The 23625-nt window shown below is 42.3% G+C and overlaps 1 protein-coding gene across 1 annotated transcript; it reads right to left on the reverse strand.

Moving 5' to 3' along the window:
• Positions 1-4735: 4735 nt before the first annotated feature.
• Positions 4736-12866, reverse strand: LOC106577700 (vegetative cell wall protein gp1-like). The gene is made up of 6 exons (XM_014156034.1): positions 12856-12866; positions 12661-12679; positions 7864-7998; positions 6080-6201; positions 5447-5564; positions 4736-5338 (listed from the first exon to the last, which is right to left on the reverse strand). The coding sequence occupies exons 1-6, from the start codon at positions 12864-12866 to the stop codon at positions 4736-4738; spliced, it is 1008 nt and encodes a 335-aa protein (XP_014011509.1).
• Between the last annotated feature and the right edge of the window lie 10759 nt (positions 12867-23625).

Raw genomic sequence — 23625 nt, forward strand, 5'->3', positions numbered from 1 at the left:
TATTTTCGTTCGAAAAAGTTAATCCTTTATGTTCCAATAGCTTGTTCTTGTTAGCGCGTTCTGAAGGCTGCAGCAAAAGTTCCGCGTGCGCGGGACTCCACTTTCGAAATTTTTTTTTTTTAATTTATTTATGTTCGTTCAAACATGTCAAACGTTGTATAACATAAATCTTTAGGGCCTTTTTCAACCAGAGCTCCAATAAGATTCAAGGGGGACGATTGCATTGTGTTTCAAAACGTTTCGAAAGGGGAGGGTAGCCAGGGGCGCCGGCGTCATAATGGTGATGGCCCTCTCCGTGTGACCACGTTCCACTGCGTCTCATTCGTTCAGTTTTCACAGTAGAAGGCTCAAATCACTTTGTAAAGACTGGGGAAATCTAGTGGAAGCAATAGGAAGTGCTCAATGAACCATTGCTCACTGTGTGAATAACAGGCAAAGTGATGAAGTTGAGTCCGCAATTCAGAATTCCACTTCCTGTTACGATCTGTCTCGGGGTTTTGACTGCCATATGAGTTCTGTTATACTCACAGACACCATTCAAACAGTTTTAGAAACTTTAGGGTGTTTTCTATCCACAAGTATTAATTATATGCATATCCTAGCTTCTGAGTTTGAGTAGCAGGCCGTTTAAAATGGGCACAAATCTTTTTCAAAAATCGCTGTAGCGCCCCCTATCCTAGGGGAACGACAAGAGGTTAAGTGTTTTGTCCAGTAGGTTTCCTTAAGGAGAAATGTTGCCCCTACTGCTATATCAAAGATAATAAATTAACAAAAGCACTATAGGAGTAGGAGGAGGATCTGATACTGTGAACCATCAGATCCTCCTCTCCGAGTTGGGTATCTCCGGCGCGGCTCACTCTTGGATTGCGTCCTACCTGACAGGTCGCTCCTACCAGGTGGCGTGGCGAGAATCCGTCTCCGCACCACGTGCTCTCACCACTGGTGTCCCCCAGGGCTCAGTTCAAGGCCCTCTCCTATTTTCGCTATACACCAAGTCACTTGGCTCTGTCATATCCTCACATGGTCTCTCCTATCATTGCTACGCAGACGACAAACAATTAATCTTCTTCTTTCCCCCTTCTGATAACCAGGTGGCGAATCGCATCTCTGCATGTCTGGCGGACATATCAGTGTGGATGACAGATCACCACCTCAAGCTGAACCTCGGCAAGACGGAGCTGCTCTTCCTCCCGGGGAAGGACTGCCCTTTCCATGATCTCGCCATCACGGTGGACAACTCCATTGTGTCCTCCTCCCAGAGTGCTAAGAGCCTCGGCGTGACCCTGGACAACACCCTGTTGTTCTCCGCTAACATCAAGGCGGTGACCCGATCCTGTAGGTTCATGCTCTACAACATTCGGAGAGTACGACCCTGCCTTACACAGGAAGCGGTGCAGGTCCTAATCCAGGCACTTGTCATCTCCCGTCTGGATTACTGCAACTCCTGTTGGCGGGGCTCCCTACCTGTGCCATTAACCTGTCGGGGAACCTGGGACGCTTGCGTCCCACGCCAGTCAACAGCCAGTGGAATCGCGTCGCGAGGAATACAAATACCTCATAAATGCTATAACTTCAATTTCTCAAACATATGACTATTTTACACCATTTTATAAATACACCTCTCCTGAATTGAACCACGTTGTCCGATTTCAAAAAGGCTTTACCGCAAAAGCAAAACATTAGATTATGTTTGGAGAGTACCCAGCCAAAAATAATCACACTGCCATTTTCAAAGGAACTAGGATGCATCAATAATAGCCAAAACCCAGCTAAATGCAGCACTAACCTTTGACAATCTTCATCAGATGACACTCCTAGGACATCATGTTACACAATACATAAAGTTCATATTTATATATAAAAACAGCATTTTACATCGGCGAGTGACGTTCAGAAAATATTTTCCCTGAAATGCTTCCGGTGATCAGCGCTACAATTTACAAAACTACTATTCGAAAACATTATTAAAATTTAATATTGTCATTCAAAGAATTATAGATTAACATCTCGTGAATGCAACCGCATTGCCAGATAAAAAAATAACTTTACTGGGAAATCACACTTTGCAATAAACGAGGTGCTATGCTCAGAAAAATAGGCTAGGCGATACAGGTTACCGCCATCTTGGAACCATCTAAAATCAAATATACTATTGTAAATATTCCCTTACCTTTGATTATCTTCATCAGAAGGCACTTCCAGGAATCCCAGGTCCACAACAAATGTAGTTTTGTTCGAAAAAGTTAATAATTTATGTCCCAATAGCTCCTTCTTGTTAGCGCGTTCCGAAGGCTACTCATAATGTACGAGGCGCGCGGGACTTGTCGTCACGAATGTGCAAAAAATATATATTTACATTCGTTCAAACATGTCAAACGATGTATAACATAAATCTTTAGGGCCTTTTCAATCAGAGATTCAATAATATTCAAGGCGGACGATTGCATTGTCTTACTAAACGTTTCGGAATGAAAGGGTACCCATGGGCGCCCGCATCATAGTAGTAATGGCCCTCCGCCTATGACCAACTTTGCAGGCCTCTCGTTCGGTCAGTTTCTACCGGAGAAGACTCAAACCACTTTGTAAAGACTGTTGACATCTATCCTAACTCACGGTGTGTTTCATAGGCAAAGTGTTGAAGGTGAGTCCACAAATCAGATTTCCACTTCCTGCATGGAATCTTCTCAGGTTTTGGCCTGCCATATGAGTTCTGTTATACTCACAGACACCATTCAAACAGTTTTAGAAACTTTAGAGTGTTTTCTATCCAAATCTACTAATTATATGCATATTCTAGTTACTGGGCAGGAGTAGTAACCAGATTAAATTGGGTACATTTTTTTATCCGGCCGTGCAAATACTGCCCCCTAGCCCCAATTAAACCCCTACAACTCTTCCAGAACGCCGCAGCCCGTCTGGTGTTCAACCTTCCCAAGTTCTCTCACGTCACCCCGCTCCTCCGCACACTCCACTGGCTTCCAGTTGAAGCTCGCATCTGCTACAAGACCATGGTGCTTGCCTACGGAGCTGTGAGGGCAACGGCACCTCCGTACCTTCAGGCTCTGATCAGGCCCTACAGCCAAACAAGGGCACTGCGTTCATCCACCTCTGGCCTGCTGGCCCCCCTACCTCTGCGGAAGCACAGTTCCCGCTCAGCCCAGTCAAAACTGTTCGCTGCTCTGGCACCCCAATGGTGGAACAAGCTCCCTCACGACGCCAGGACAGCGGCGTCAATCACCACCTTCCGGAGAAACCTGAAACCCCACCTCTTTAAGGAATACCTGGGATAGGATAAAGTAATCCTTCTAACCACCCCCCCCCCCCCACAAAAAAGATATAGATGTACTATTGTAAAGTGGTTGTTCCACTGGATATCATAAGGTGAATGCACCAATTTGTAAGTCGCTCTGGATAAGAGCGTCTGCTAAATGATGTAAATGTAAATGTAAATATTGCATTCATGTCCGCAAAAACACTACAGTAAATATTATAGTATATTAGTCCACAAAAACAATAGAGTGCTGCTTTTTTTACTACAGTTTTTATATTATAGTAAATTGTAAATATTACAGTCATGTCTGCAACACTACCGTAAATACTACAGTGTTCACTGTAGTGTTTTTACTGACTATAGTACGCAAAAACACCACAGTGAATACTATAGAATTTATACCTATAGTATTTTTTCATGTGAGCTCATACCACTGTTTTCTGGTAATCTGTATTTGCCTTCCACAGTGGAAAAAAATGCTATCCATTGAGTGTCCTTATTTTCCTTGCCATTAAAGCTGAAATCAGAGCATGCGAAATAAAGGTCCATTGACTAAGAGGAGCCTTTGAAATCCATTTGCCCCTCTGTCTCTCTCGATCTGGGTTTGGGCTAAAAGGAAACCAATCATTTTGTTATCATCTACAATGACTTCCTGATCCATTCCTCCCTCTTTACCTCCCTCCATCCATCCCTCTCTTTCGCCCAGCTGAAAACTCTGCAGTTCCCCCTCCAGTCATTAATAACAGGCCTGGTCAAAAGCAAGTGAAGCTCCAGTCAACACTTGTTTCGCTCCTTTTTAACTGTTATTATAATAATCAGGCAAAGGGAAACATTAGCATTCAAAATATATATATTTGTTAATTTAGTCATAATTTATTTTATTACGTTATTTGAGAAGAGAGTGATATTGATGGCCTCTTGCGTAATGTGTCCAGTTGTAACGTGTGTCGTGTGTGGAGGACCAAGACGCAACAGGGAAGTGTATACTCATCTTCTTTTTTAATATTGAAGAAGGAGAAACAAATGAAACACGTATACAATTAACGGAAATGACACTAACAGTTCTGTAAGGTGATAAGCACAAAACAGAATACAACTACCCACAATCCACAATACAAACAAACCCCTAATTATAGGACTTTTAATCAGAAGCAACGAGGAGCCGCTGCTTCCAATTGAAGGTCATGAGCAAAACTGCACATAGAAACAGAGTGACTAGAATAAACATAGAAAATGCCCTAACATAGAACATATACCGAAACTCTAGACCACTCTAATCAAACACCCCTTGTCTATACACATAGACTAACAATCCCCGAAACATATAAACAAAATACCCCCTGCCACGTCCTGACCATACTAAACACTAACAAATAACACCTTTACAGGTCAGAACGTGACAGTACCCCCCTAACCGTCACCAACGATGCCTCTGCAACGCTCCCCCTTCCCGCATACTCGTCCCTACGGAGGTGGCTCTGGAGCGGAACGTATCCCTCGCTCCGCCACTTGCTCACCCCTCTTCTTGGCAGACTCTGGGGCGAGGTCCCTCTTTGTCGACCTCGGACTTGGGATCCTCGCTACGGGCGACTCTGGTTGCACTGGACTGTCGTGTGACTCTGGCCGTGGACTGTGGGCCACTTCTCTCTCGGGCATAGGTGCTGGACACTCGGGCTGAGGCACTGTTGTCGGGCACTCTGACTGAGACGCTGTTGTCTGCCACTCTGGGTTAGGCGCTGTCGCTGGGCACTCTGGGCGAGACGCTGTCGCTGTGCCATCTGGGCGAGGCGCGTGCACTGAAGGCCTGGTACGTGGGGCTGGCGTAGGGGACGCCGGACTAGGCCCACGTACCTCAGGGCTAGTGCTAGGGGCAAGAGTAGGACGAGTTAGGCTGGGCTGCCGCACTGGGAGCCTGGTGCGTGGTGCTGGCTTCGGGGGAGTCAGACTAGACACACGCACCTGTAGGCTTGTGCGGGGAGCAGGGATAGGTCGAGCTGGACTAGGCTGCCGCTCGGGAAGCCTGGTGCGCTGTGCTGGCTTCGGAGGTGCCAGACTGGATACACGCACCTGTAGGCTTGTGCGGGGAGCAAGAATAGGTCAAGCTGGACTGAGCTGCCGCTCCGGAAGCCTGGTGCACGGTGCTGGCTTCGGAGGAGCCAGACTGGAGACACCAACCTGTAGGCTTGTGCGGGGAGCCGGAATAGGTCGAGCTGGACTAGGCTGCCGCTCGGGAAGCCTGGTGCGCGGTGCTGACTTCGGAGGAGCCAGACTGGATACACGCACCTGTGGGCTTCTACGAGGAGCAGGAGTAGGATACACCGGGTCTTGGGTGAGTACTGGAAGTCTCGAGCTCACCTCCTGCACAACCCGTCCTGGCTGGATGGCAGTAGTAGCCCTGTACGTTCGGGGTGCTGGTACAGGGCGGACTGGGCTATGCAGGGGCCTGATGGTCGCCGTGCGTAGAGGAGGTGTCCTGTAGCCTGGACTTCGGAGGCGTACCGGTGGCCACACATATTGGGCTGGCATCCTCCTTCCAGACTGGATGCCCACTCTAGCACGGCCTTTGCTTGGGGCTGAGATCACACGCACCGGACTGTACGTGCGCATGGGCGATATCTTGCGTACCTCTTCGTACCTCGGCGCTCTCCACTCCATGTGCTCCCCATAATAAGCACGAGGTGTTGACTTCAGGGGCATCCTTTGCCCAGCCACCCACCCCATGTGCCCCCCCCAAAAAAAAATAATATTGGGGCTGCCTCTCAGGCTTCCTTGCTAGTCGTGTGCCAACGTACTTCTCCCGGTCCTCACCGTTCCTTCGCCACGGACCTTCTCCCGCCAGGATTTCCTCCCATGACCACGATTCCCTGTAATCCTCCTGCTTCCTTGGCTGCTCCCTCTTCTGTTGCTTGGTCCGGGTCTGGTGGGTAGTTCTGTAACGCGTGTCATGTGTGGAGGACCAAGACGCAACAGGGAAGTGTATACTCATCTTCTTTTTTTCAATATTGAAGAAGGAGAAACAAATGAAACACGTATCCAATTAACGGAAACGACACTAACAGTTCTGTCAGGTGATAAGCACAAAACAGAATACAACTACCCACAATCCACAATACAAACAAACCCCTAATTATAGGACCTTCAATCAGAAGCAACGAGAAGCCGCTGCTTCCAATTGAAGGTCAAGAACAAAACTGCACATAGAAGCAGAGTGACTAGAATAAACAGAAAATGCCCTAACATAGAACATATACCAAAACTCTAGACCACTCTAATCAAACACCCCTTGTCTATACACATAGAGTAACAATCCCCGAAACATATAAACAAAATACCCCCTGCCACGTCCTGACCATACTAAACACTAACAAATAACACCTTTACAGGTCAGAACGTGACACCAGTCCTATCTCTTGCCGTCGTCTTCTACCCAAATCCTTGAAATCTTTCAATATATTTTAGGTGTAAGGAATACTTACATGGTGCTTAACCTTATTACTTATCCAGATTGGCTATAACAAGCTAGTATTTCACGCAGCCTTGTCTAATGGTGCACTTAGGTTATAGCAATAATTACATTCCCAACTCAGGTCCTATAACAAAGTATCTCATTCAAATGAAATATGGATTTACTTAATAGCCTAGAATGCCAAGGGAATAAGGCATGTTAGACCTTGCTGTTTAACAGCACTAAAATGTTAGTTTTTTCTGTAGATGTTTCTTTGCCAGTATATGTTTCTTACTGTAGGTGGCACAACTTTCCTCTCCTTTTTTCCGATTTGTCTTTTCACGTCAATGAAATTAGTATTTCACTGAGTCCCTGGCATCTCGGGCTCTCAGATATGCCACAATCTCTTGATTTTCCTTTCCCTTAGAAGAGGAAACAAAATTATTAGTTCGGATCCGAGGTTAATCGACTCGCATCGTAATTTCCTAATTTACTGTTTTGAGCTGTTCTTAGAACCGCAATTTTTTTTGTTCGATTTTTTTTCAGAGGAAATAGAAAATAGAAAAGAAGAAAATATTATATGAAACTCAGTCAGGAGATGATAAGGGAAATTAATCAATCTAAATGAGAGAGGGAAGTAATTGCAAAGGTGTATGAAACTAAATTAAACATGAAAGATTTAACACAATGTTATATTTTAGCAGATTAGGTATAGAAGGTGTGAAGCTTTTTGGAGAATTACTTAAATTCCATTTCAAAACACATGCTATATAAAAATGTGAATATAAAAAGACTGCTTGAATGTGATGTATTTAAGCCTCTACCCCATTGACTGTATAGAGACTCAACAGTGCTCGCTCTCTCTCTGCTCTTGCACAGGTCACAACCAACTGTCACAGCATCGACAAAGTTCATGTGTGATCTGTAGCGAGCTCAACCTCCTTTCTCCCTCTCTGAGATCCTATCTTTGACATAACATAGACAAGCATGCCCCCGTAGACTGAGCTGGGCGCTGCTACACCATTCGTGAACCAAACCTGCCAGTGGACCGGAGATGCCAGGGTGGCCGTGGTTGACCCATTATGGTTTTGCTCCTGTCACGAAAAACTGACAGTATCCCCTGTTCGGGGGGCCATGACAACCAAACCTGTGCCATGCCATCACCCTTGCCCTCGTCTGTGGGACATGGGGCTCTGTCTTTGCTCTGAGTTGTCTGTTTGACGCTTCCCCCGCTGTTCTGAAGGACCAAATAGGAACGCGCCTCTACAAGGCAGACGTCACACTGTCAACACAGTGTATCCAACAGGAGACACCAAAGGTGTTTTTGAATCATTATCATATTTCCTATCTGATGCCTCTTCACCTCTCGCCTTTTCATCATTGTGGAATACAATGAAATGGATACTATTTCACCTTTGCGGAATACGTTTGAGAGGGTGAGTGGAACACGTGGGTGGTTAGAGAGTTCAAAGTTCATGGTGGAGTCGTACAAGAGCCTGTGCCCCTGCCTCCTCACTGACAGGGTTAGGTGGAAAAATGCTACAGAGGTCACGTAGCAATAGATGCACTGAGACCTAAAGTGTTGGTCTTCATCTTTGGCTTCAGTGTGGGATATCTGTCAGAATCTGTGACTGTGAAGATTCCTATTACCATTAAACCACAAAACCAGTGTGCCATCATCTCTCCATCCCTACTAAAATCAAGTCCCTGTTGATGTACTGTACACTGACACCTCGGCCAAATCACTCTTTTTCAGGGCTAGTCTGTCTGCTTGAATGCAAGGGAAAAGAAGCAGTATGTTCTGTCAGATATTACTTTATGACAGAAATCCAGACAAATGTGTGTGTGTGTGTGTGTGTGTGTGTGTGTGTGTGTGTGTGTGTGTGTGTGTGTGTGTGTGTGTGTGTGTGTGTGTGTGTGTGTGTGTGTGTGTGTGTGTGTGTGTGTGTGTGTGTGTGTGTGTGTGTGTGTGTGTGTGCGTGTGTATGTGTGTGCGCGCGTGCATGTATGAGGGGTGGGAAAAATACTGTACAGGAAAAAGTACCACAGTTGAAAAATGTTCTCACCTCTTGGAGCTGCTGCGGTGTCAGATTCTTCACCCCGGGACTTCGGAGCACTTAACTCCGCTCTGTCGTGATTCCTCCAATTACGGGTGACAGCATCCCATCGGCGTAGGAGGTGGATCACCCCTGGAAGTGCCAGGCAGAATACGAAGCGACCACAACATTAATAATTCAATGGAGGTGCATTCATATTCCGCAGCTAACCACCACACATTGGGCCCCATTAGAGAGATCTAAGGCAACGGCGGCTCGGTGCTCGATACCTCCCGACTTTGTTTTATTACAAAGTGACGCCAATGAATGCTTTTAGTTCATTATCTGTGTTTGAGGATAGAGGATGGGCTACTAAACTAAACTCTGTGAAAGTATTCCAGGTTTTCAGAGCTCCGAGCCAGTCATCAAGGTTTGAAGTGTTTTGTTTAGCTATTTTTCATCCCGGTTGACGTAGTTGTTGTCGTGGTTGGTGTTTTCGTGATTATTACTAGTCACATGTTCTATAAGCATTATTGTAGGTGTTCTTAAAGTCTTTATAACAGCTATGTAACACATTATAACAGTTGTTATGAGTAATGGCATAAGATGTTATAAAACTAGTTTTAATGGGTGTTATAGATGACTGTTCATCCTGTTGTCAAATGCTCTAATTATCTTAATACCACAGGATGAGATGAGAGTATCATAAAACCATTCAGGATCTCCAAGAAACATGGGCAAATGGGAGTACAGATGTAGGATCTTTTTTATTTAGACATTTATTTTTGCAACAAACTTAACAATAAACAGCTCTGGGGCACAACAGCATTTGTGACAGCTGTGAAAAAAAGTAAATAGTGTAGTTAGTCAGGTAGCTAGTGGGTTGAGCCACTGACGTTATCGTCCTGTTCGGTCTTGCGCCCTCTTGGGCTTGTGTGGTGGGGGAGATCGTCATTGGCTATACTCTGCCTTGTCTCAGCGTAGTAAGTTGGTGGTCTGTTGATATTCCTCTGGTAGTTAGGGGGCTGTGCTTTTGCGAAGTGGGTGGGGTTATATCTTGCCTGGTTGGTCCTGTCCAGAGGTATCGTCGGACGGGGTGTCCCCCAACACACCCCTATCTCAGTCTCTAGTATCATGCTGCAATAGTCTATGTGCCAGGGGGCTAGGGTCAGTCTGTTATATCTGGTGTCCTGTGTGAATTTAAGTATGCTCCCTCTAATTCTCTCTCTCCCTTCCTTCCTTCCCGGAGGACCTGAGACCTAGGATCATGCATCTAGGCATGTTATTTAAGAACAAATTCTTATTTACAATGATGGCCTACACCGGACGACGCTGGGCCAATTGAGCGCCGCCCAATCACGGCCAGTTGTGATACAGCCTGGATTCGAACCAGGGTGTCTGTAGTGACACCTCTAGCACTGAGATGCAGTGCCTTAGACTGCTGCTCCACTCAGGAGCCCACATTTATTGAGAGCCCTGCTCTACACAGTCCAAAAAAAGGGTTTTACAGTAATTTGAAAGTATTGCCACTAGCTAGCTAACCATTCATTGACCCGTAGGGCCATGGCATGAGCACAAGCAGCCCCACTGTGCCCCCATCGATGCATAGCTAGGTAGAGCGAACCTGTGATATGCTTAACACCCTGGCCGTCCTGAAATCTAAGCTAGATGCCCTCAATCTCACACAGATAATCATGGAACCCACCAGGTACAACCCTAAATCCATAAACAAGGGCACCCTAATAGATGTCATCCTAACCAACCTGCCCTCTAAATACACCTCCGCTGTCTTCAACCAGGATCTCAGCGATAACAAACTCATTGCCTGCGTCCGTAATGGGTCCGCGGTTAAACGACCACCACTCATCACTGTCAAACGCTCCCTAAAACACTTCAGCGAGCAGGTGTTTCTAATCGACCTGGCCCGGGTATCCTGGAAGGATATTGACCTCATTCCGTCAGTAGAGGATGCCTGGTTATTCTTTAAATGGCTTTCCTCACCATCTTAAATAAGCATGCCCTATTCAAAAAATATAGAACTAAGAACAGTTAACCTGTTGGGGGTAGGGGGCAGTATTTACACGGCCGGATAAAAAACGTACCCGATTTAATCTGGTTATTACTACTGCCCAGAAACTAGAATATGCATATAATTATTGGCTTTGGATAGAAAACACCCTAAAGTTTCTAAAACTGTTTGAATGGTGTCTGTGAGTATAACAGAACTCATATGGCAGGCAAAAACCTGAGAAGATTCTGTACAGGAAGTGCCCTCTCTGACCATTCCTTGAGCTTCTTGACTCTGTTTATTGAAGACTGAGGATCTTTGCTGTAGGCTCTCAGAAGGCGGGAAAAAGCTGAATGATGTAATTCCAGCCACTGGCTGAAAAACATTAGCGCTTTTGGCAAGTGCTCTATCAGAGGACAATGGGCTGAGGCGCGTGCACGAGTCGACCCCATGTTTTATTTTCTTTCGTCTTTGAACCTAAACACGCTTTCCCGGTCGGAATATTATCGTTTTTTTACAAGAAAAATGGCATAAAAATTGATTTTATACAGCGGTTGACATGCTTCGAAGTATGGTAATGGAATATTTAGATTTTTTTTGTCACGAAATGCGTTGTGCGCGTCACCCTTCTTTACCATTCGGATAGTGTCTTGAACGCACGAACAAAACAGAGGATATTTGGATATAACTATGGATTATTTTGAACCAAACCAACATTTGTTATTGAAGTAGAAGTCCTGGGAGTGCATTCTGACGAAGACAGCAAAGGTAATAACATTTTTCTTATAGTAAATCTGATATTGGTGAGTGCTAAACTTGGTGGGTGTCTAAATAGCTAGCCCTGTGATGCCGGGCTATCTACTGAGAATATTGCAAAATGTGCTTTCACCGAAAAGCTATTTTAAAATCGGTCACCGCGATTGCATAAAGGAGTTCTGTATCTATAATTCTTAAAATAATTGTTATGTTTTTTGTGAACGTTTATTGTGAGTAATTTAGTAAATTCACCGGAAGTTTGCGGGGGGTATGCTAGTTCTGAACGTCACATGCTAATGTAAAAAGCTGGTTTTTGATATAAATATGAACTTGATTGAACAAAACATGCATGTATTGTAGAACATAATGTCCTAGGGTTGTCATCTGATGAAGATCATCAAAGGTTAGTGCTGCATTTAGCTGTGGTTTGGGTTTATGTGACATTATATGCTAGCTTGAAAAATGGGTGTCTGATTATTTCTGGCTGGGTACTCTGCTGACATAATCTAATGTTTTGCTTTCGTTGTAAAGCCTTTTTGAAATCGGACAGTGTGGTTAGATTAACGAGAGTCTTGTCTTTAAAATGGTGTAAAATAGTCATATGTTTGAGAAATTGAAGTAATAGCATTTCTAAGGTATTTGAATAACGCGCCACGGGATTCAACTGGCTGTTGAGTAGGTGTAATCCCGTGGCGCGGGATTACGCAAGCGTCCCACCTAGCCCATAGAGGTTAATATATTCATTAATATATTTAGTATAGTTTAATCTAAAAAGGATCACTTTTTTATATTTAACAATTTATAAAAATGTAATTCACTGATTAGAATTAGAATGGCCTCCACTAAGTCAGAGGGACAATGATCTTATATGAACAACATGTTGACAAGATGGGTTATGACAGGAGTCAACTTAGGTGATAGAGTGAGATCATTGGAGTGGACACTGCATGGCGAGACAAACCTGAATAGAGTGAGAACAGGTGTCTTCATACCTACAAGTACAAAGCAGACACAAGTATCCACTTATCCTTGCACTGATTTGAGTTAAGTACCTTGTACAAGCCTTCACAGCCCCTGGTCACAAGTACATTCCCCTAACTATTAGTTCCCACTCTTTACAAAGATATCACCAAGAAACACCTACTTCTTCTGTCATGTCAGACCTGAGAAAGAGAATAGATGAGCACACTGGTGTCACGGAAGTACGAGATTAGTGGGGAAAAGCCCTGTTTTGCCGTGAACAAACAGAATAAGTAATTTAGTCTTCCCAGTTTCATCTCGATGGGAAGTTGGAGTGGATTTTATGAAATATCTCGCTTGGTAAGAGATAAAAACCCACCTTGGTCGCATTGGCGAAAATCTGATATCAACTTTGGAGGGGACAATTACATGAAATTTTCTCAAGAGCAATTCCTGAGGGGGACACCAAAAGTAGTGCTGTAACACATAGCCTACATTGTAATATGGTAAATGTATATTGAGGAACCAAAGAAATAAGGTGTTTGCCGTACTCCTAACTACCGGTACCCAAAACTACACAACTAATCACAACAACAATACCATTGCCTTTAACAAATCTTAGTTCAGTCACCAGTTTAAGTTGAGAGTGGGGGTATCATGGCATTTTCCAATTATGTTCCTATTTTACAAGTCAAAAAAATTGAGAACCTTTCATAATGTTGACAAACAAAGACTCAACAAACTTATCTGAGACTCCCTGTCTCTGCCAGTCTGTCCCTGCATATCTGTCCCCAACTCTGCTGTCTGTGTGCCATCTGTTGCCTGCTCTGCCTAATGACATCATTGTGAAACATTTCCATTAGAATTTCATTTCTTTCTTATGAACATTTTATCAACTAGTCTTTGAGATATTAGGCTACTAGGGTTCTTACTATGCGTTTTGGTGTACTGAAAAATACTCTGATGTCCGTCTTTTATTTTTCTGCCATTTTTCTACCTGGCTGGCTGGCTGGCTGGCTACACACACAGTGTGTAGGTTATTTACAGTAGGAGATGGGCTTCTATCATCTTCAATCATTCTATTTGGGCTTCGATCTAAAAGGTAGCTAGCAAATGTGAAACGGATTAAAATGACAAGAGTTGACAGCTGTATGAGTTCACCATTTACACAACATATGCTGCAACCTTTTGTAATTTTAATAGTTTGTTTCATATTGGCTGGCTTCCAACAATAGCTGAATTTGCAAAGCTAGCGAGCACCAATTCAGTTTCAGTGGTGTTTGCTATAATCTTTTCTACCCGGGTTAAAAAAAGGTGAAATAAAATAAATTAATAAAAGTTCACTTGCGACAATTTAGCTTTTGCAACGAGACCATTAAATATATTTAAGACAATGGTAGAAGAGAGTGTAGTTCTGTTCAGTTTGGATTTCAGTTTATCGCTAACCTTATCACAGGGACTTTGAAGCACTAACTTACATCATCTGCATGCTGATTCCATCTTTGACGACGCCACATAAATGGAATAGGTACTAGCTAGCTTAATAGTTCATATTTGCGCGCTAGCTCTGCATATTCAGCTAGTGTGTGTGCGCGATTGACTGGATTAACCTCACGTCAGTTACGTTCATTGAGTGCCTTTCAGACAGTAGATACGACCTCTCTGTTACCTAGCAAGCTAAGGAACTGGCAGTGGATCAAACCATTGTGAGGCAAAGGGTGGGGTGGTTGCAATCTTTTGAAACTTAAAAACGCGCTATTAAGTGTCTATAATCAGCACAATTGCTTTCATTGCGTATTATTAATATTATTTAAATTACATAGTTATGTTTCAGTGATATATTGGGGGGGGGACAAATCATATTTTTCCCAGGATGGGGGGATCGTGTCCCCCCCGTCCCCCCCCGGGATTTCCGCCGCTGCTTGGTCGATAAAAGGAGAGTTCGATGAAGAGCGAGGTAGAGGGAAAGAAAAAAGAGAGAGACAGAGGGTGAGAAAGCGAGTGAGGGAGAGACCAGCTGCTGAATTTGTGATTTTACAAACGCACTGCTCCTCTATACAATAATAGTTTTTCTTCAGAGCAGGGCATCATCACCTGCTCAATTATGCATGTACATATTTGTACAGTTTGACATGTTTTATTCCAGGCTAGCAACGCAAGCATCCCCACCAACAAGTGAGGCCACTTAACTGACATGGATTGCCTGTACTGCTGTAATCATATAACAACAGGTGGCAACACTTTTCATTAAGTTGCCCTTAATACTAACTACACAGTAATAACTGTAGTAACATAGTAGTTACATAGGTATTACTATGTAATTACATGGTAATAGGGATGTAGCGGTATCAGTTATTACACAATTGGAACAAGGACTATAATAATACATCCACATTCTAAAGGTTGTTCCACATGGGTAATTACTGATGTTATTATAGATTTTCTTAACTATGTAACTAATGTTTTGTAATTGCATGTTTGAAAGTCACCCATGAATTACCATGTTAACCTCTTGACGGTCGCCTAGGATAGGGGGCGCCACAGCGCATTTTGAAAAAAAATTGTGCCCATTTTAAACAGCCTACTACTCAAACTCAGAAGCTAGGATATGCATATAATTAATACTTGTGGATAGAAAACACCCTAAAGTTTCTAAAACTGTTTGAATGGTGTCTGTGAGTATAACAGAACTCATATGGCAGTCAAAACCCCGAGACAGATCGAAACAGGAAGTGGAATTCTGAATTGCGGACTCAACTTCATCACGTTGCCTAGTAATCACACCGTGAGCTATGGTTCATTGAGCACTTCCTATTGCTTCCACTAGATGTCCCCAGTCTTTAAAAAAGTGATTTGAGTCTCCTACTGTGAAAACTGACAGAATGACACGCTGTGGAACGTGGTCACACGGAGAGGGCCATCACCATTATAAAGACAATGCAATCGTCCCCCTTGAATCTTATTGGTGCTCTGGTTGAAAAAGGCCCTAAAGACTTATGTTATACAACGTTTGACATGTTTGAACGAACCTAAATAAGAAAAAAATGCATTTTGTTGAAAGAATAGTCCCGTGGCCACGGAGCTTTTGGTGCAGCCTTCAGAACGCGCTAACATCAACAAGCTAATGGAACATAAAGGATGAACTTTTTCGAATGAAAATACATTTGTTGTGGACCTGGGATTCCTGGAAGTGCCTAAGGATGAAGATAATCAAAGGTAAGGGATTATTGACAATAGTATACAAGACTAGATTTGATATGCGATTGTTCCAAGATGGCGCTGACTTGTATTGCTAGCCTATTGTTCTGAGTATCGCATCCCCTTTTATCGCAAAGTGTGATTACCCAGTAAAGTTATTTTTAAATCTGGCATTACAGGTGCTTTCAAGAGATATTCATCTATAAATCTTAGAATGACAATATTACATTTTAAAAATGTTTTCGAATAGTAATTTAGTAAATTGTAGCGCTGTTTCATCGGATGCATTTGAGGGAAAATAGTTAGTCAACGTTACGCACCGATGTAAAATGCTGTTTTTATATATAAATATGAACTTTATCGAACAAAAGAATGCATGTATTGTGTAACATGATGTCCTAGGTGTGTCATCTGATGAAGATTGTCAAAGGTTAGTGCTGCATTTAGCTGTTTTTTGGTTATTTGTGATGCATGTGGTTGGTCGGAAAATGGCTATGTGGCTACTTTTACGATATACTCCTCTAACATAATCTAATGTTTTGCTTTTGCTGTAAAGCCTTTTTGAAATCGGACAACGTGGTTCGATTCAGGAGAGGTGTATCTATAAAACGATATAATTTGAAAAAAAAATGGAAAAAAAAAGTATTACATTTTGTTATGCTAATGGCGATAGGATTTTTCGCTGGATGTCCGTTCCGCATACGGGACGGAGGCCGCACAGGGGTTAATAACTAAAATGTGACCTTTTTATATGTAACTAAACAGTGCCACTACAGGTAATACCAGGGTTGATACCGTCTTGATCCAATTATGTAAATAGGCACAACCTGTCATTATCTACTGGTTATTTTCGATTAGTTTATGTGTTATTACCTGGCTCAAATGGTATACCGAATAAAGTGTAATGTAAGAACAATTTAGAACAATGTAAGGAGCAAGCGACTTAATATAAAGTAAAAACCCAGTGGGGTATAACCTTTATAAGTACTATGTAGCTACAATGTAACAACCTTTGCAGACAGTAGGCTAACCAGGATAAATTAGGAGACAGGAGAACATTATTTATAAACGTTTTTTTGTTACATTGTACTTACAATATCAAAAAATGTAACAGCCAACTATGTAACTACTTACAAGTCTTGACCTGTTGGGGGTAGGGGGCAGTATTTACACGGCCGGATAAAAAACGTACCCGATTTAATCTGGTTATTACTACTGCCCAGAAACTAGAATATGCATATAATTATTGGCTTTGGATAGAAAACACCCTAAAGTTTCTAAAACTGTTTGAATGGTGTCTGTGAGTATAACAGAACTCATATGGCAGGCAAAAACCTGAGAAGATTCTGTACAGGAAGTGCCCTCTCTGACCATTCCTTGAGCTTCTTGACTCTGTTTATTGAAGACTGAGGATCTTTGCTGTAACGTGACACTTCCTACAGCTCCCGTAGGCTCTCAGAAGGCGGGAAAAAGCTGAATGATGTAATTCCAGCCACTGGCTGAAAAACATTGGCGGTTTTGGCAAGTGCTCTATCAGAGGACAATGGGCTGAGGCGCGTGCACAAGTCGACCCCATGTTTTATTTTCTTTCGTCTTTGAACCTAAACACGCTTTCCCGGTCGGAATATTATCGCTTTTTGACGAGAAAAATGGCATAAAAATTGATTTTAAACAGCGGTTGACATGCTTCGAAGTACGGTAATGGAATATTTAGAAATGTTTTGTCACGAAATGTGTCGTGCGCGTCACCCTTCTTTACCATCCGGATAGTGTCTTGAACTCACTAACAAAACAGAGGATATTTGGATATAACTATGGATTATTTTGAACCAAACCAACATTTGTTATTGAAGTAGAAGTCCTGGGAGTGCATTCTGACGAAGACAGCAAAGGTAATAACATTTTTCTTATAGTAAATCTGATTTTGGTGAGTGCTAAACTTGGTGGGTGTCTAAATAGCTAGCCCTGTGATGCCGATCTACTGAGAATATTGCAAAATGTGCTTTCACCGAAAAGCTATTTTAAAATCGGACATAGCGAGTGCATAGAGGAGTTCTGTATCTATAATTCTTAAAATAATTGTTATGTTTTTTTGTGAACGTTTATCGTGAGTAATTTAGTAAATTCACCCGAAGTTTGCGGGGGGTATGCTAGTTCTGAACGTCACATGCTAATGTAAAAAGCTGGTTTTTGATATAAATATAAACTTGATTGAACAAAACATGCATGTATTGTATAACATAATGTCCTAGGGTTGTCATCTGATGAAGATCATCAAAGGTTAGTGCTGCATTTAGCTGTGGTTTGGGTTTATGTGACATTATATGCTAGCTTGAAAAATGGGTGTCTGATTATTTCTGGCTGGGTACTCTGCTGACATAATCTAATGTTTTGCTTTCATTGTAAAGCCTTTTTTAAATCGGACAGTGTGGTTAGATTAACGAGAGTCTTGTCTTTTAGAAACTTTAGAGCATTTTCTATCCAAATCTACTAATTATATGCATATTCTAGTTACTGGGCAGGAGTAGTAAACCAGATTAAATCAGGGTACATTTTTTATCCGGCCGTGCAAATACTGCCCCCTAGCCCCAACAGGTTAAATCGGGTACGTTTTTTATCCAGCCGTGCAAATACTGCCCCCTATCCCCAACAGGTTAACGGAAACCAAATGTCTGAGAGACTTCGTTCGATGACTTCCCGAAAGATATGGCCCCGATGCACGGCCCGCCGCCGTCCGCGAATTATAAAAACATTTGCGGACGTCTAGTAAGGGACTGTACATTTGCAATATGGAGTTTCTCATCGATCATACGGCAAATGCCAAAATGTTCCCTTCATGTATGGAAAAGCAGTTCCATTTAACCTCTATGGGCTAGGCGGGACGAATTCGTCCCACCTACGTAACAGCCACTTGAAGCCTGTGGCGCGATTTTCAAAACCTTAAAAATCCTATTACTTCAATTTCTCAAACATATGACTATTTTACAGCTATTTAAAGACAAGACTCTCGTTAATCTAACCACACTGTCCGATTTCAAAAAGGCTTTACAACGAAAACAAAACATTAGATTATGTCAGCAGAGTACCAAGCCAGAAATAATCAGACACCCATTTTTCAAGCTAGCATATAATGTCACATAAACCCAGAAGACAGCTAAATGCAGTACTAACCTTTGATGATCTTCATCAGATGACAACCCTAGGACATTATGTTATACAATACATGCATGTTTTGTTCAATCAAGTTCATATTTATATCAAAAACCAGCTTTTTACATTAGCATGTGACGTTCAGAACTAGCATACCCCCCGCAAACTTCCGGAGGAATTCGCTAACATTTTACTAAATTACTCACGATAAACGTTCACAAAAAGCATAACAATCATTTTAAGAATTATAGATACAGAACTCCTCTATGCACTCGATATGTCCGATTTTAAAATAGCTTTTGGTGAAAGCACATTTTGCAATATTCTAAGTACATAGCCCAGGCATCACGGGCTAGCTATTTAGACACCCGGCAAGTTTAGCACTCACCATAATCATATTTACTATTATAAAAGTTTGATTACCTTTTGTTGTCTTCGTCAGAATGCACTCCCAGGACTGCTACTTCAATAACAAATGTTGGTTTGGTCCAAAATAATCCATCGTTATATCCGAATAGCGGCGTTTTGTTCGTGCGTCCCAGACACTATCTGAAATGGTAAATCAGGGTCGCGCGCATGGCGCAATTCGTGACAAAAAAAATCTAAATATTCCATTACCGTACTTCGAGGCATGTCAACCGCTGTTTAAAATAAATTTTTATGCCATTTTTCTCGTAAAAAAGCGATAATATTCCGACCGGGAATGTCCATTTAGCTAAACTGAGGAAAGTAAACAAAGCTTTCGGTTGACGCGGGCATGCGCCTGAGTCTCACAGTACTGTAACCAGCCACTACCCAAACGCGCTACTTTGTTTCAGCCAGAGCCTGCAAAGCCACGATTCAGCTTTTTGCCGCCTTCTGAGACCCTATGGCAGCCGTAGGAAGTGTCACGGGACAGCTAAGATCCTCACTCTTCAATAAACAGAGACAAGAAGAACGACACCTTGTCAGACAGGCCACTTCCTGCCTGAAACCTTGTCAGGTTTTTGCCTGCCAAATGAGTTCTGTTATACTCACAGACACCATTCAAACAGTTTTAGAAACTTTAGGGTGTTTTCTATCCATATGTAATAAGTATATGCATATTCTAGTTACTGGGTAGGAGTGGTAACCAGATTAAATCGGGTACGTTTTTTATCCAGCCGTGTCAATACTGCCCCCTATCCTAAACAGGTTAAAGTGTATGTGAATACGAATGTATTGTGTGTGCAAAGTCACCTTTATAATTCGGCATTCCTCCTGTAGCTAACAAGCTACCTAGCTAGCTAATTTCGCCAGGTAGGCCAGTTGAGAACAAGTTCTTAATTACAACTGCGACCTGACCAAGATGGAGCAAAGCAGTGTGACACAAACACAGAGTTACACATGGGATAAACAAACGTACAGTCAATAACAGAATAGAAAAGTCTATATACAGTGTGTGCAAATGTAGTAAGATTAGGGAGGTAAGGCAATAAATAGGCCATAGAGACGAAATAATTACAATTTAGCAATTAAACACTGGAGTGAGAGATGTGCAGAAGATGAATGTGCAAGCAGAGATACTGGGGTGCAAAGTAGCAAAAAAAACAACAACAAGGGGATGGGGTAGTTGGGTGGGCTATTTACAGATGGGCTATGTACAGGTGCAATGATCGGTAAGCTGCTCTGACAGCTGATGCTTAAAGTTAGTAAGGGAGATATAAGTCTCCAGCTTCAGTGATTGTTGCAATTCGTTCCAGTCATTATCAGCAAAAAACTGGAAGTAATGGCGGCCAAAAGAGGAGTTGGCTTTAGGTCTGACCAGTGAAATATACCTGCTGGAGTGCTTTCTACGGATGGGTGCTGCTAATGTGACCAGTGAGCTAGGATAAGGTGAGCTTTACCTAGCAAAGACTTATAGATGACCTGGAGCCAGTGGGTTTGGCGACGAATATAAAGCGAGGGCCAGCCAATGAGAGCATACAGGTCGCAGTGGTGGGTGTATATGGGGCTTTGGTGACAAAACGGATGGCACTGTGATAGACTACATCCAATTTGCTGAGTAGAGTGTTGGAGGGTATTTTGTAAATGACAGCCGGCTTGCCAGGCTCTCACGCTCATGCTGGTTCGTTGGGCTCCCATGCCCCAACCGGCTTGCCCAGTGCCCATTTCTTGGCCGGTTCGCCCATTTGGGACGTCATGTGGCGCCCCAAGAGGGGGGGTACTGTCATATCTGCTCCCGCTCTTCCCTCCCCTGGCGCTTGAGGGCGCCAGGCTGCCCTGCATCACGCACTCCTGTCATCAATTACGCACACCTGCCTTCCCTCGTCACCCGCATCAGCGATATTGGATTCACCTGGACTCACTCACTCATCTGTTTATTTCCTCCCATATATTTGTCAGTTCCCTGCTTTGTTCCGGGGTGATGCATTGATTGTTTTTTGTCTTTGTTTTCTTGTATGCTGACGATGTTCCTGTCTCGTGCCATGTCCGTTCCTTATTAAATGTTTGACTCCCCGTACCTGCTTCGCCTCTCCAGCGTCATACCATGTGACAGCTTTTCATCCTCTTACATATTGTGGATTCAGAGCTATCTATTTAATAGAAATCAGAGGGTTTCTTTAACACTTTTTTGGTTACTACATTATTCCATATGTGTTATTTCATAGTTGTGATGTCTTCACTATTATCCTGTTGCATCTAGGCGTTCCGCTAGCGGAACGTCTAGCCAATATCCAATGGAACAGCGTGGCGCGAAATACAAAAACCTTAAAAATCCAATAATTTCAATTTCTCATACATACAACTATTTTCCACCATTTTATAGATACACTTGTCCTTGATGTAACCACATTGTCTGATTTCAAAAAGGCTTTACAGCGATAGCAAATCATTAGATTATGTTAGGAGAGTACATAGACCAAAATAATCACACAGCCATTTTCCAAGCAAGCATATATGTCACAAAAACCCAAAACACAGCTAAATGAAGCACTACCCTTTGATGATCTTCATCAGATGACACTCGTAGGACATTATGTTATACAATACATGTATGTTTTGTTCAATCAAGTTCATATTTATATCCAAAAACAGCTTTTTACATTGCTTGTGATGTTCAGAACATGTATTCCCACCAAAAACTTCCAGTGAATTTACAAAATTACTCATCATAAATGTTGACAAAATACATAACAATTATTTTAAGAATTATAGATACAGAACTCCTTTATGCAATCGCTATGTCAGATTTTAAAATAGCTTTTCGGCGAAAGCACATTTTTCAAAATTCTAAGTACATAGCTCAGCCATCATGGCAAGCTATTTTGACACCCGCCAAGTTCGCGCGAGCACATTTCGAGACAAAAAAGTCAGCATGTTCCATTACCGTACTTAGAAGCATGTCAAACGCTGTTTAAAATCAATTTTTATGGTATTTTTCTCATAAAATAGCGATAATATTCCAACCGGACAATAGTGTATTCATTCAAGGAGGAAAAGAAAAAACAGTGTTCTCGTGTGAACGCGCATATCCAATCTCTTTGTCCCCAGGCAGACCACTGAGAAACTGAGCTACTATACTCTGCCCAGAGACAGGTGAAGGCTCAATCCACTTTCTGAAGGCTTTAGATAGCCATTGGAAGTCTTAGAAAGTGCAACGTAACCCCACAGATACTGTAGTTTCGATAGAGAATCAAAAGAAGAACTTCAATTCTCAGACAGTCCACTTCCTGCTTGAAATTTTCTCAGGTTTTTTCCTGCCATATGAGTTCTGTTAAGCTTCAGAGTGTTTTCTATCCAAATCTACTAATAATATGCATATTCTCGTTTCTGGGCAAGAGTAGTAACCAGTTTAAATCGGGTAAATTTTTTTCATCCGGCTGTGAAAATACTGCCTCCTATCCTTATTCTACAATGTAGAAAATAGTAACAATAAAGAAAAACCCTGGAATGAGTAGGTGTGTCCAAACTTTTGACTGGTAGTGTATGTAAATGTTTAATACATTTGCTAAATAATTGAGGGTTTTCAAATGCTCTCAAACACAATACATAGTGTCTGTGCAGCAGCCTGAATGTCCGACGTCCTTAGTGTTAGTACGTTTTACTCACTAAAATGGTTAGCTATTGTTTTAGTCTAAAATGGGGAATTTAATTTGTATGGTTTGAATTTGAATCTTTGTCAAATCCATTAAACAAAGGTCAAACTGAAAAATGTACTGTCTCCTAATTTCTCCTCGTTAGCCTATTGTCTGCAAAGGTTGCTAAATTGTAATTACATAATTAAAAATGTTACTTCACTTTACATTAAATTGCCTGTTCCTGGGTAGGTACATGATAATTCAGCAATAATGTCTGAGAATCCGGGAATTATCGTGTGACAACTCCCGACAAAGGCTGTTCTGAGACCAAAAGGATACAGCTCTTGAAGGGAGTTTTCAAATGATAATTCCCAGGTTCCCCACGCATTATTGCTGAATTATCATATACAGTTGAAGTCGGAAGGTTACACATACACTTAGGTTGGAGTCATTAAAACTCGTTTTTCAACCACTCCACAAATTTCTTGTTATTAACAAACTATAGTTTTGGCAAGTCGGTTAGGACATCTACTTTGTGCATGACACAAGTCATTTTTCCAACAATTGTTTACAGACAGATTATTTCACTTATAATTCACTGTATCACAATTCCAGTGGGTCAGAAGTTTACATACATTAAATTGACTGTGCCTTTAAACAGCTTGGAAAATTCCAGAAAATGATGTCATGGCTTTAGAAGCTTCTGATAGGCTAACTGACATCATTTGAGTCAATTGGAGGTGTACGTGTGGATGTATTTC

Source organism: Salmo salar, chromosome ssa18 (assembly GCF_905237065.1).
Source record: "Salmo salar chromosome ssa18, Ssal_v3.1, whole genome shotgun sequence".
In the NCBI taxonomy this organism is placed as follows: Eukaryota; Metazoa; Chordata; class Actinopteri; order Salmoniformes; family Salmonidae; genus Salmo; species Salmo salar.

Coding starts and splice junctions, on each gene's coding strand:
- LOC106577700 (XM_014156034.1), bottom strand. Junction 6,202..7,863: donor AGGGTGATGGCATGGCACAG/GTTTGGTTGTCA, acceptor CACGCGTTACAG/AACTACCCACCAGACCCGGA. Junction 5,565..6,079: donor AGGTCCGTGGCGAAGGAACG/GTGAGGACCGGG, acceptor TGCTCCTCGTAG/AAGCCCACAGGTGCGTGTAT.